At 36.7% G+C, this 15,628-nt stretch overlaps 1 protein-coding gene across 2 annotated transcripts in view; it reads right to left on the bottom strand.

The window, feature by feature from the left end:
• Positions 1–15,628, bottom strand: part of CNTN3 (contactin 3) — a 245,037-nt gene that overhangs the window by 189,787 nt on the left and 39,622 nt on the right. For both annotated transcript variants that reach the window (XM_059075925.2, XM_059075926.2), the window contains exon 3: positions 5,998–6,173. In XM_059075925.2, coding sequence (XP_058931908.1) covers positions 5,998–6,173 — 176 coding nt within the window. The remainder of the gene's footprint in view (positions 1–5,997; positions 6,174–15,628) is intronic.

Genomic DNA, 15,628 nt, shown 5'->3' with positions numbered 1-15,628 from the left:
GAGAGCCACAACTACAGAAGCCCACGCACCTAGAGCTTATGATCCGCAGCGGGAGAAGCCACCGCAATAAGAAGCCCGCGCACCACAGCGAAGAGTAGCCCCCACTCACCGCAACCGGAGAAAGCCCACATGCAGCAAGGAAGACGCAACACAGCCACAAAAATAAAATAAATAAAAATAAAATCTACAGTAAACATCATACCAAATGGTGAAATGTTAATCTTATTCACTCTTGAAAATCAAGAGCAAAACAGGGATGGGATATTCACACTCAAAATATCCATTCAACACTGTACTGGACTCGAGAAAGTGCACTCATGTAAAACATATAAAAGGAGCACGGGTTGATAAGAACACAAAAACTCTCACTGCTTGCTGATAATATGATTCTCCAAACACAAAAGCCCAAAGAAGCCAGACATGATGACCACACACTGCTTTTGAGTTGGTTAAGGATGGCCTTATCCATCAATTATGCTGGTAAAGGTGACTTCCCATCCTGGAATAAAATAAATCGGTACCTCTACCTCACACGATATACAAACTCAGTTCCAGATAATTAAAGACTTAAATGTAAAGAGGAGAATATTAAACTTTAATAAGTACATTTAGGAGAATGACTTTACCATTTCAGGACAAGGAAGAAAAAATTTTAAACAATTCATGAGAGAACATGAGCTATAAAAAAATCAATACTTTAATGTAAAATTAAGAATATGTGTTTATCATTTGACACCATCAAGGAAAAAAAAATCCACTAAAAACAAGATATGTATATAACTGACAAAGGATTAATCAACAATTAAGAGTTGTTTGTATACAAACAACTCTTAAAAAAAAAAAAAAAAAAGACTACCATACAGTGAAAAAGTATCTGGATAACAGAAACATAAATGGTCAACAAATCTATGAAAATGAGCTTAACTTCACCGTAATTACAGAAATGCAAATTAAAACCAAAATTAAATTTTAATTTAAAAATAAAAATGCGGGCTTCCCTGGTGGCGCAGTGGTTGAGAGTCCGCCTGCCGATGCAGGGGACGCGGGTTCGTGCCCCGGTCCGGGAAGATCCCACATGCCGCGGAGCGGCTGGGCCCGTGAGCCATGGCCGCTGAGCCTGCACTCCGCAACGGGAGAGGCCACAACAGTGAGACGCCCGCGTACCGCAAAAAAAATTAAAAAAATAAAAAATAAAAATGCAAATTAAAAAGTAAAATACAATTTTATATTCACCAGATTTGCACAAACTAAAAAGCTGAACAATAACAAATGTTGGCAAAGACGTAGATCAACAGATACTCACAAATATAATGTTGGGGGAAAGATGTAGATGTAGGAATGCTATCTGCTGTCATTACATAAAAGTTTAAGAAATGAAAAAGGTAAAACAATTTTACTTGTTGCTTAGAAGCACACACATATTTATTCAAAGGAAAATAAAAGCACATATAATTCAGAACAGGGGCCACTTATTCAGAGGGAGCTTAAGAGAGAGAAGATAATGTCATCAGGGTGAGTTATCAGGTAGCTTTAATTGTACTTCGAATCTTTAAATCTTAAGATAAGTGGTGGCTACACAGAGATTCTTTACACTTTTCTCCATACCATTTACACGTCTAATATAATTCATGATTAAAAATGTATTGCACCTCAAAAATGGTTAAAAGAAAAACATTCTGGACAGGAAATTCAAGAATAAGAGAAGTAAAACTAATTATCAATAAAGCAAAGATATTTGGGGTTTTGGAGGTACTACCCTCACTTTTTGTGGTTGGAATTAAGAATCTGACAAAAACACTTGCAAATATATTAAACAGGCTTCAAAAATTATACACATGCAATGTAACAGTAAATCACTGAGAAAATGTCTACAATTCAAACATTGCATCATTTTATGTAACTTCCCCCTCCCTAAATTTTGTGATTGCTCCATAAAGAATCTGTTAAAAGGAATAAAAAATGCCTACAGAAAGTAAGCTTCTTAAACTATAAATGAGCTTTTCACTTTGATTTAATTACAAATACTTTTTTTAAGCATCTTGAAAATTAAGATAAAATTTCACTGGATTTTCACCAGTGTTAAAAGTGGTGCATTGAGGATGTCATTTACTCATTTCTCCATGAAGCACATTTTAAGTAGTTTTTCCATGGCTGACAGAAACAAAGAAATACTACGAAGCATGCAAACATAGCTATAGTGAACAATTAGAACATTGTTTCAATGACAACACTTTATTATCTACTTACCTGCGGCAAAAACAGTCACGGTTCCCCTGAACTGGAGTCATGAGCATCTAGAAGGATGTATATGTAGTACTACAAGACTCTTCTTATTAACCCCTTCTTTCAGTTAATGTATTACATCCCTTCAAGGTTGTCAAGTTAAAGGAATGCTCTCTTATACCTGGTAATTTGGAATCTCTGATGTATTAAATATCCTCCATGTTTTTTGTCACCTTCTTTGGTTTCTTTACCAGAAACCTATATCTCAAACATATGAATTCAAAAATTCATTTTTTATATTTCCAGCTTAATGGGGCATCAGGCTAAGAATAACCAATATTGCTCTTTGTAACTTCCAAAAACCACTTGTGAAAACGCCAAAAAAAAAAAAAATTGCAAAACAGAAGAATCTCAATGTACATCAAAAACTGCAAAAGAAATCAAATGCCAAGCATATGAGTAAATAAAACTTATGAGGCCGATGGGGTAGACTGTGGGGAAATACAAGGGACTAAATTGTAGGTACATCCTGGGTTTTCTGTATAAAGAGAGAATTCACAACAAAGGTAGGAAGATATTTTGTGCCTTATTCATCACATGTATCCTGATAGGATGTACCCTAAAGAGAAACTCAAGGACAGCACCAAATGAAAAAGAAAAATGAAAAACTTTTGTCGGAAGAGGCAATCCACTCACTATGTGCTCTTAGCTTCCTGTTAAGTGTTTCTGGACGTGCCAAGAATGAAAGGCCCAGTCATTCCATTTCTCAAGGATGTGTCTTCAGAGACCAACCAGGAGGGATAAGACAAGCTCTCCCTCTAGGACAACGAACAGGCTTGCTTACTCCCTGCTATAAAAGAGATGGATTCACTAATCTCAGTGTTCCTCAGCTGCGGGTGTAGCATCTCTCCTGGCTAAATCATATCACTTCCGTGGGACCTGGGGGCGAGGGGAACTGAAGCGTGGTGCTTGCTATGCTGTGAGTAATAAAGCTCTTTGAAGCTCTTTGTTATACTGACCCAGGAATATCATGTCTTCTGCTAGCATCCACGGAAGAGTAGCAGCCTAGCTTATTAGCTCGTAAATAGGGTAAAATAAAATCCCAGACTCAACAACTTTATCCCACTTTGCCTATAATGTTCTGGCCAGGAAACAGGGGCAGACTGCAAAAGACATGATATAACTTTAGAAGTATTTGCAAACAAGCCACTCTCTCCAGGAAGAAAAAGCTGAGGAAAAACCTATAAGCTTAATGATACTTCTTCAGGTATTAGAGGGCATCAGGGATCTGTAGTAGAAAAATAGCACTGCTTAAGAGGAATAATGTATTTTGTGAAAGACTCCTGGGAATAGGCAATTAGACTGGAAACTTCACATTCCCCTATAGACCAGAGAAGTAAATCTGATCTCTGCATGTGGCAAAGAAAGCAAAATCAGGGTAATCGATTGACATGTGTTGACAAAGGCTGAGTTTGGACAAAATTTGCTTTAGAACCTATTAAAAGTATTAAGCATAAAAAATGGAAACATCAAATGGAAGCAGGAGGAAAGATTGCCTCTCAGATCCAAAACAGCATTTCAGAAAACTGCCTATATCTTCAGAATAATACAAACAAATAGATGTGGCTTCAATCAATCAGAAACAGAAATTCATAGGAAAAAACGACTTGAAATAAATAGTATTTCAAAAAATGGGACAAAAATAATCCCTTTCAATCCTTTTAAAAATATAAATAAATCAAACATACAACTAAAAGATGCAGGAAAATTTCCTGAATTGTGTATGAGATGTCTAAGTATCGATATAATAAAATGATTCTTCAAGTTGTAAGCAAAGCAAATACAAAAAGAGATCTAAACCCATCTATATGCTGGAAATATATATATATTTATCTTTTTATATATATGTGTGTGTGTGTGTTTTTAGCTAAAAGAATGAAGAAAAAATTATCCCATAGTCAACCAAGAGAAACAAGAAATAATTACAACAAAAAAAGGAGGTGGTGCTAAGCTCCCAAGAAACAGAAATTAGTCTGATCCCAGACTTCTGTTCAGCAACACTAATTCCAGAAGACAACAGAGCAACACACTTTGAATTCTTTGATGAACAGTTTCGGGATCCAACATTGTACCAATCAGAAGGTGTCTTCATAGTTAAGGCAATATAATGAAATTGTTTAAGATGCAAGAGGATGAAATATGTTACATTTTTAGGTGTAACTGATTAATTGTTCCAAAAATCTAAAAATTGAGATAGTAAAAAAAATAAGACAAGAATGGGAAAAGTCTTGCGGCTGGCGGCATAACCAGGTGAAACATAGATATAGTTAAAGACAATATACACATATAAAGTTATTCATGAGGAGAATATTATTTATATTTACTCTATACATACACATACCTGCATATATAAATAGTACCGTATACACATACACACCATAAGATATATTTAGTAAAATGATAAAATAACAATTGAAAGCAATAATCATGGAAGTCACTATGACTGTGAGGTATACAGTAGGAAAAAAAGGAACTAAACTAATCGTTTAAAACGGGGGAACTGAAAAAACAATTTAAATTGAAAATTCTGGCTACTAGAGAAGTAAACTTTTATAAATTAAAAAGTAATTTTATAAACTAAAAGGTAAACTTAAACTTGTGTAATATAAATATGACATATAGCTATCAAAATGCCCAGGGAAGATACAGGTTAAAAAAAAAAAAAAAAAAAAACTGTTCATAGACGGAAAAGAAACAGAGGAAGCAGAAGAAAGAGCAAGGAAGTTTGAAAAACGCAACACACAGAATATAATGGCAGGAACAAAACCAACCATTGCCATTATAAAAACAGAAGCAATAGAATAAGCCACACATTAAATGACACATCATCAATTTATCAATGGTCTGTGGCAGTTGGGGGAGACTACAACACATTATAAGAACGTTTGCGTTCTAATTTCAGAATAATTGAGGTGTAAAGAACTAAAAGAAATCTTAGAACCAAGGTAATGCTGATATGCATTATATATGAAACATACAACAAAAACAAAGGAAGAGAGACTAGTAAGAAGAAACAAAAAGTAGAAAATAGTCAAAAGATATATCAGGAAGATAAAAACACTAAATTAGGTCTCTGGTCCCAATTTTAAGTTCCCTGCTACAAAGCATGTGGTTTTCTCAGGATGGGACATGGGTTCACCCTGGTCCAATTAACAAGGAACAAACTTGGCTTCCAGAGCCAGGCCTCAGTGGGAGCCTGTGTTGAAGGTCATTATGAGCTGGGCAAAACTGCAGTGGAGGTCAAAAATATGTCACATTCTTTTCTTTCTCACTGTCTTTGTTCCTTTATATTTTCAGATTTGTTAGATGTAATTCTCTAATTTCAATGTTCTGCCAGAACAAAGGTCGTGTCTGACAATTCGTTCATATGCGTTTTAGTTCTAACATAGTACAAAGCACAGAGTAACGAATGAATAAACACATCCTTAACTAGATTCTTTTTCCTCCCCTAAACAGAATCCTTACAAAATAGTAAAACAGATAACACACACATATACACCCACATTCACATACACCCACATTCACATACACACACACATTTTAAACTCTGATTTGTACAGTATATAGAGATCAAAAAAATCATATTGAATTAATTTCTCAACCTATTTCCTTAATTAATAAATTCCACATACTGTTTCTGAAATCCGAAATGACCACACAAATTCAGTTATATATTTTTAAATGTTGGACTTGTACGTGTGAACCTATACTTACAGGCAAACTGGAGTTTAGCTTCTCTGCTGACAATTGTTCCAACTGAATTTGTTGCAAAACATTGATAACTTCCTGTATCCCAATTTCTGTTGGGGTTAATAACCACAAGATTTCCTCCGTTCAACTTATAATGATACTCCATACTGAGATTAATATCGCTTCCATTCAGCTGCCATCTGTAAAACAAATGTCCAGGATTTTCCCCTTAGTATATTTAAACTATTTTTAAAAATCTGCATTATATAATCTACTTTAAACATCAGCTCTCTTATACATGAAAGGCAACAAATATATCATTCAATTATTACATAATTGAAAAATCAAACATGCTTAAGTTTTGTTATCAGAAACAAAAGGTTAAATTATAGTAGAAAGCACAAGAGAGTAGCATCTAAAAGCTAAAGATTTTTCAAGATTTTCTGAAGAGGTGAGAATAATTTAGTTTGTTCACTAGGGGGAAAATTAGGCTTGGTCTGTATAGACAAAGATGAAGTAGAAAGTTGAGGTAATTATCTCATATACTTCAGGCCAGTCTCATGCTGCCGATGAAGGGGGAAAAGAGCACATTTCTTTGATTTATCCAGACTGAGCACATTTAATAAATTAATTGGGTAAGTGCTCAACTATCCATTTCAATTTGTCTGAGTAATACCTGTCCCCGAGGCCCTCCGCTCTTCTAAGCCATCACAGTGATATTTACTAAATGGTACATTGTGGTAAAAGATCCTAAATGCCACCTAGAGGGTCGGAAATAGTAAAGGCACTAACCCCAGAGCCATATTTATCAATGGGAAGCCAAAAGAAAGAAAAGAAAGAAGCTGGTTTTTAAACAAGAGTTTTCAAACAGAAAAACCAGGATTTTTTAAACAGCAAGCACACCTGACACATCCAAGTAGATTATTACCTTTAAAAACTCATTAAATATAGCACAATCTCAAGAACACATCCATTGTATAAATTAAGCCATCTGTCTCTTAGAGGACTTGATTTTTATAATAAAATTACACTGGTATCCGTTCTATAAATTTTAGAGTATTACGGCAACAATCTCAATTGCTTTTCATAATAACTTTGAGAAAGTGGTTAATTAAATGACCATTTCACAGATGAGGATTTCAATAAAACAGATGAGTGAGTTTGCAACTCTCCCCAAATTATTAATTACTGGATCAGAACTAGTACCCACTTGAATTCTAGCCCAGAGGTCTTTAACCATGTCATGGGTCATATAAAAATTGTATTAATATATCAAATATTTAACCTGGAAATAGTAATATTGTGAAAGCATAAAAAGAGGTGAAATGTGAACATTATCACAAACCAGAGCACATAAAGTTAAATGAAATATTATATAGCTGTGAAAATGTATGAGCTTTTGCAAACATAGAAAAGTCTTACAAAGGTGAAAACATTTTTTACAGTGCAATGTGATACCATGTATATAAAGTTTTAAAACATATAAAGTAATATTAAGAATGTATTAGGGTTTCCCTGGTGGCGCAGTGGTTGAAAGTCCGCCTGCCAAGGCAGGGGACATGGGTTCGTGCCCTGGTCCAGGAAGATCCCACATGCTGCGGAGCGGCTGGGCCCGTGAGCCATGGCCACCAAGCCTGTGCTCTGCAATGGGAGAGGCCACAACAGTGAGAGGCCCGCGTACTACAGAAAAAAAAAGAAAAAAAAAAGAATGTATTAAACATTTTAAAATGTATGAAAATAAATCACTTCAAGTTTAAGGTACTTTAGAGCTCTCATGGAGAGAAAAGTGAGAAAGGGTTATGGGGCAAACACTGGGAAATTTAGCTTTTTTGGCTTTATTTCCTAAACTGAATAGTGGTTATATGTATGTTCATTATTACACTTAATTATATGTTTATATCATTTTCTATATCTGAAATAGTGTATAATAAAATTTAAATAATGGAGGCTACAGGAAATGAATAAATTTAGAAGTTTAGTTTCTACAGCTCAAAGCAATATTATATCATTTGCTCATTTTAAAAATCAAGACTTTCTTGATTTTTCTTTCTTTATGCACATACAAGTCTCCCAGGTCTAAAGCAATATTTCTTCTGAGAAATCAAAATGAAGTTAAGAGGAAAAACTGGAGGCCCCATGTCTTTTCTTTTGAACTTAAAAGACCAAAATTACAAAGAAATATGAAAAAGCCGTAACTGCTTTCTTGTTTGTGGAAGATTGCCGCTATGGGTTTGATTCTGCTGTTTGTAGAGTAACTCTCTTATGCTCCTTCCCAAGGCAAGTCCATATTTTCATGTCCATTTTAGGTCACTTTCTTCTCTTCTGACTTTAATCCTGCCCTTAGAGATCTGAAGTCGAACCACGAACACTTATTAACCCTTCTTCATCTTATTCCTGCCCAAATCCTAGAACTACAGAAACTCAGACAAGGAAATGAAATCAAGGAAAATTGTCCATGTGCATTCTGTCTGAATACTCTGCACTCCTGATACACAAGGTGGTCTGCAGACCAAGATCATCAGCATCCTCAGCACCATCAGAGTTTGCTGGAAATGCAGAATCTTGGGCTTTATCCTAAATCTACTAAACCAGAATTGGCATCCTAGTGAGATCTGCCAGTGTTTAATATGCCCATTCAAGTCTGGAAGAACTGGTCTATAATATCCCCAAGAAGCAACCGTGCACTGCCTATAGGGGACAGACATATGAATTCCCCACTCTTGATTTAGCCTATTTCATATTCAACAACCATGATTAGAAAAAGCAACTTTCCTTCCCTTCCTTCCTGGTGAAAAAACATTTATTGAGTGCCTATATGTCAGGCAACTTTCCAGGTTCTAAGAATGGGGTGAAAAAGGTCCCTGCCTTCATGGAACTTACATTCTGAGGGAGACTTTTTTATGATTCCTAGTTCCTACCCTTTCCCCCTTGTCCAGTCCCAGGCTCTAGCCAATCCTACCATGTAACAGCAGAATGAACAGAAATGAGACCCAGAAACAAGTGCTCCTTGTTTTATGGGTTGGACTCATCCCTCACCAGCTGTGTGTCCATGGGCAATTAACCTAACTCCTTTAAACCTAAGTTATCAACATTTAAAATAAAGAGACTGTCATCTTTCCCATAGGGTTGTTCTATCGATTTATTTAAACAATGTATGTAAAGCCGGTGACTCAGGACAGCCAGCCAACAAAGGCGTCGGCACCATTGTTAACAAGGGAGGAGGTTCCATCAAAGGCTGCAAACCCATCTGTCTGCTACGTTTTTCTTTTCTGCCACCCTCATACAGTAGACGTGGATTATATATAACCTGCTTGATTCAATGCTTTTGGTCATCTCCTCTCATGTGGAACGGGCTGTATCTTCCACATAGGGTTTGTCTGTATTTGTACCTGCCTGAGAAGTCAGGGAAACATGGGACGAAACACATGCTGGGCTTGACCTTCAAAGAATAAATCTGACAGTAAATCACAAGTGGATGGGTTGAATTTTTTTTTTTTTTTTTTTTTTTTTTGCAGTACGCGGGCCTCTCACTGTTGTGGCGTCTCCCGTTGCAGAGCACAGGCTCGAGACGCGCAGGCTCAGCGGCCATGGCTCACGGGCCCAGCCGCTCCGCGGCATGTGGGATCTTCCCGGACCGGGGCACGAACCCGTGTCCCCTGCATCGGCAGGCGGACTCTCAACCAGTGCACCACCAGGGAAGCCTGATGGGTTGAATTTTTAAGCTGCAAATGGCTTGCTAGTTACTAAATGATTTAATACTTTCAGGGGAGGAAGGAGGGGAGAACTCCTCTAAATGCAAAGCAGGAAAAATATAGTTAATTTCACATACATTTGAATGGAAAACTCTCATGACAAAGGGTACTTGTGGCTTTGTTACCTACAAAGAACAGTTTGTACCAAGGAAAAAGGATTTCAGCTCCAGAGTCTAGAATGTTTACGGCCTGATGAAGCATGTCTGATGGCTTCATTTGAAAATTCTGTTTTCTTGTTTAGCTGATGAATAATAAAGGTACAATGGCTATGTGGAAAATGTAAAGATAAATAAAAATATGGAGCACTTCTTCTTGCCTATTTAATAGGTGGAAAGACTTAGAGATCATAAAGTACATGGGAAAATACCGTATTTCAGTAAGTGTCTAAGATCTAAAAGCTATCATCTCAACGTTTTGACTGAAGATCCAAAATGGCAAACATTTCTTCTATTATGCATAAGTGTTTCTTACTTCTTTTAGCTCAGTCTTTGTCATATAGACAAAATCTCTATATTATTTCACTATGTGAAGAGGTAAAAGCCACTCTCTTTTACATATGTTTCTGCTAGACCGAAAGTATAAGTGCATTTGTTTTAGCAAACTCTTAGAGCAAAGATATACTTGAGATACTCTGAAGGTTAATTTTCTTTTAACAAAGCAATAGAATTATTTCTCTCCTTCTTAACACTATTCATCATTAAAGGGAACTGATCCCCAGGTGATATAAAATTTCTCAATATCTTATTAAACAATGGTTGTTTTTCCTCTTGCTGAAAATATGTGAATTCAAAAGGGTTGTCTTGGTTTAAAGTCTGCAGTGTGTAAGCAATCTGTGGGCCTGGGCATCCAAATATTATTTTATCCTGAGGAAAGAATGTACTTAAGTTCCGAATACAAAATATTCATATTTGGGCCTGATTTCTGAGTATTTCTAATATGATCTTCTGTATAAGAAATATTCATGAAAACTGAAGGCACACACATATACTCCTTAGGCAAAGAATGTGTCCAAGAAATCTACAAATTAGACTTAATTTCTTTGTAGTAAATTGTAATCCAGCTGTTCAGAGGTCATGAACATCATGCTTAGTGGTAAGACTGTGACAGGTAAGTGGCACATTCAGGTCATAGATTTGGGAAGCTTTCAGAGATAGACACCGTCTTTTAGTTTTGCACATTCACAATCCTTTGTAAAAGTTACAGATGTTTACCTTATGAAGGAATTTTGACGTTCATGAGGACTCTAAAATCTCAGAATGAAATCTTTTTGAAATATGGAAATTGCTTAAAACTTCATAAAAGTAACATATGCATACCCCAGTTCCATTCCAAAAGGCCTAATGCAGTGATGTGGAGTAAAAGAAGACAGCTCTGGGGCTCCTGGGGCTACGTACACCAGCATTTCAATCATATAACATTTACACTGTGCTCTAGAATCAGACTAACATTGTAGCTTTAGCTCAGTGGCAAATGTCACAAGATTAAGCACCTCTGCATAATCATCATCTTGTAACACTCTTGAATGATCTTGTAAGTTCACTGTCTGCCTTCAGTGTTCAAACGCTCATTCTACATGAATTAGGATTTGCTTTTAGAATGCACAAGTGAGAAATGGTTTATTATTCAGATTTCACAACTCTGATTCTCAGGCAATGAGCTCTCATCCCCATTAACTGCTTGGTGTGGAGCTTACATGTGAATTTGCTTCTAGGCCAATAACTTGAGGTTGGGGGTCTGGAAGAAGTCCTGGGCCACTTGCTCTGATCCCTGACCTGAGGCAGCATGGATTGGATCAGTCCACTTCTAAGTCTCAGTTACATCCTCTACACAACAGGAAGCTGGTAGTTACCTCATTGGAGAGAGGCTAGGGAGGTAAAGTGAGCGCGAAAAACCGGGCCAAGCCTACCACAATAGAACTGTGAAGGCTATGGCACTTTTTCCCCTAAAAATCTCAAATACAATTTCTTTAAAACATTGTACAGGCCCTCAGGTTAACAGTTTTTGAATCTTGAATATAAAACATAAGGTATGTGACATGAGAGATATTTCATCTGGTAGTTATTACTTTTAAATGGTGAAAACTATAAAGTGACTTGCAGGAAATAACTAAAACGTCAGTAATTAAGAGCACATGAATCGCTGCCTTCCAACACAAAGAACAAACTATGTGTAAGACTGTGTGTGTGTATGTTTGTGTGCAAACGCAAATTTACATAAGTGAGTTAAACCAGTATAAAAAGCCTACATTCTCAGTGTTGAGAGGTGCTTTTCAAACCATATAAGCTCCATTGGAGGATGACTGTCAATCACTGCTGAATTCCCACCATCAGTCATAATAGGCTATGCATGGTAGGTGCTCACAGAAGTTTCCTGAATTGGAGTAATCTTATTTTACCCTCTAACCTAGCCATCACTAGCCTCCATACAATCGTCCCTAACTGTGGCCATCCATATTACCAACAATCGTCTCAAAGACAGGGAATGAATGGATAATTATTTTCATTTACCACACTAGTTATTATTTATGTACCATACTAGCTATCATTGTATATAGCAACATCTTACACAAAACCACCCTAGTATGTAATGAAAATAATGAAGATAAACATAGATGTATCTTGTTGTCAGTATAATTTAAGGCACCAAGTCCTAAACTGGGTCTTCCACTAGAACTTTGTAACAAGTCACCCTTTGAAATTGAAACGAACAAGACTGAGTGACAATAAATTGGGTGACATCAGGTAGTTTCAAAATAATCCCAGGGTGTAATGTAGCTCATGGTTGATTGTATTAATATTGTCCTTCAAGATATCTACACCCATCTTATAAAGCCTGGTCAGGAAAATGGAAACATAAACAATATTCCAAAGAAAAACAAATATCACGTGTTAGACTTTGATATAAAACCAAGCAAAAAGGACAAAATAATTTACTAAAATCTTTAGGGGGCTGGGGCTGGGTTTGGAAAATATGCCCACGTTAAATACTTGTTAAGTCAACAGGCAATACTTTATTTGGGGTTTGACAGGAAAATTAGGAATTTAGTCACAGAAGCAATTTGTGGTTTTAGATGCAGCTTTCAAGTTAATAAGCAAATGAATTTGTGTTCAAATGCAATGTTTGTTAATATGTTTACTGAAGTGATGAGAATAATTGCAGTCCTTGAAAGAATGAATGTCTGAATTTGCATATTCAATACTTTATCCAAAAATAACTAGTTAGGCTTCAGCAATTATTGCTGAAGATACAAATGAGTTAAATGGTGAAGCTGTGTTTTTAAAATGTGTTTTATGACACAGATTCCCATTTGTCACTCATTGATAAATTTTAAACATATATAATAAAAAAAAGGAGGCAAACAGAGATTAAAGCTACACTGTGATTAAAAACAACTGTTCAGTTTACATAGGTAAAGCCTCGTGCAAATTCATCACTGATTGTCTTTCAATTACTCTGAGGAGAATTATAGAAGACGGCTGCTATTTCTGCCTTCCCTGCATCCATTTCAGCTTTTTCTGGTAGCATCTTTCTCCTTATCCTTTGAAGAGGCCACTCCTCCCAGGACCCAGGAGTGGTCAACGAGCACATTCCATATCTCAGGCCTTAGTGATTAGTTAAGAATACAACTGTGACCCAACTGATTTAACTTGTGTTTGATCAGTATGTGTTTTCCTTCCCCCTTGCCTCACTACCAAAACATAAGACCAGCAACAAAAAGATGTTAATTTTTTAACTGTCATCTTTAATACCTAAAATCTAACCTTCACATTTCTCCTGGGTTCTGACTCCTGTCAGTATTAGCTATGTTTTTATTTCATGTTTTTCTGATGCCATTCAGAGCTTCTGATGACTCTAATAGGAAAGGTGTCCTCTTTTTCCAGTTAATATTCTGTGGAGGATATAAGTAGACGTAAGCAGTCATCTCTGTCTCCTCAAGGGCAATCTGTCTTAAAATAGAGCCAAAAAGGAAGACTCAATCCAAATTTAAGAATATCCTACAGAATAAACAATGGACCATTTCTGATCCTGTGATCCTTCAAGACACTCTTGACTCCCGCAATATGATCTAACCCCAAACTGCCTCTCTTTGTTTCCTCCCTGTTAACTTCATTCCATTTCTTTTTTCATGCCACCAATTTAGCTTTCACTGTTTACTAAGCATTCTGAATGTAAGGATGAAGAACACACTGTCTTCACCTTGAGTTACAAGGGAGTTACATCCAACCAGGCAAACCCACTTCATTTTGGTAAGTTTTATAATCCAGGAAGGCCTAGGGGCAATGGGCAGTACACGGCTGAAACATGGAACCCAGCTCTGAGGATATGGAGAAGGCTTCATGGGAGAGACAGTAGCACAGCCAAGTTTCAAATGCCCTGTAAGAGACACTGTCTACCTCTGCTTGCCTCAGGCACCAAAGAAATTCCTTCTTCCTTATGGTTTGCAATCGTTCCAACCTTGTAAACATTTCATTGCTCTTAGTAGCTGACTCTGTGTGTGGGGACCAGAGCTCATCAGCTGGAGAAATCAGGATGCTGAAAGGAGTTGAACTTGAGGATAGGCTCAGAGAATTGGGCCTAGTAATCTAGCAGAACAAATTACACTTCCTTAGGGCCAAGGGAATTTAGAGGAACAATCACTCTTACTTGCCTTGGAGCACAAAAGTAAAATAACAGTGACATCAGATCTTACATGGCAACAAGATATACATAAGGGACAAATTGCATATTATCAAAAATATACTTTAAATATATTTCATATCTTATTAAATATATCATATATTATACATAATACATATGCTATATATGCTCTATCCTATACACTGTATGTGGTACCATGTATAGTATTATGTGGTGTGTCTCCACACGGATGTGTGTTTAGATAATGAGTAAAAGCCTTACATTTACTCCTTGAATAAATTGGGAGCAGAAATTAGTCCATTATTTTTTTCTTCGTTCTTATACTGAAAGCATTTAGTGGACTTTCAGTAAATTAAACATGTGCAGGATGTAACTCCATTATAGGGAACTCTACTTAAAAGGGAGAAACTGTGGCCGAGAGATCTGCATTTTGCAATGTTATATAGTTCTTTCAACGTGTATATCCAAGATTCCTCACACTGTACTTCATCAAAATTATTTACTTGTTATATAAAGCTGGAAGAGAATGATGTTCTGGTTGCTTCCTTGTGATGAAAGAAAAACAGAAGAGCATTTAAAGAAAAGAGTTGTGGATCCAAGGGTCAGAGTAGAGCAGTGCTGTCTGATAGAACTTCCTGCAAGCACCAGAAATTTCATCTGTGTTGTCCATTACAGTAGCTATTAGCTACATGTGACTACTGAGCACTTGAAATGAGGCTGCTGTGACTGAGGAACTGAATTCCTAGTTTCACGGATTTAAACATACATGGCCACACTTGGCTACTGGCTACCGTATTGGACAGCACAGCCTATACGTCTCCAGCTAGACTAAACTTCGTGAACACAAAGGCCACATGGGACACATTCACCTTTAAGGCTTGATTTCTTTGGCCTACGTTATATTTAAAAAGAAAAACAGTCAACATTAGAAGTAGATTCAAAAATGAAAATTTCTCAATTTTAAACACGTCTTGAAAAGGTTTTGTAATATTGGACCGTGATTCCTGGATGGTAACAACCGGCTAGTGTTAAGGAGCAGTCGTGACCAGTGGATGGACTTGTGGCTGAATGTGGGACGGTCTCCAGTCAATATCCAATATGTTCATATGTTCCTAAGGCAGGGCCATCTCTTTTAGTTTTGTTACTTACCTGGTCCCCATTGGCATTTGAATACTATACTCCAGTCTAACCCAAATATATGGTCCCAAACTTTTAATGCTGAATGGCATCAGTAGAAGTGACCAGGAAGCCTCCTATTTGGGATC

Source organism: Kogia breviceps, chromosome 10 (genome assembly GCF_026419965.1).
Source record: "Kogia breviceps isolate mKogBre1 chromosome 10, mKogBre1 haplotype 1, whole genome shotgun sequence".
Taxonomy (NCBI): Eukaryota; Metazoa; Chordata; class Mammalia; order Artiodactyla; family Physeteridae; genus Kogia; species Kogia breviceps.
The sequence above is the reverse complement of the archived record's forward strand: the minus strand, read 5'-3'. Positions and strand labels throughout refer to the sequence as shown.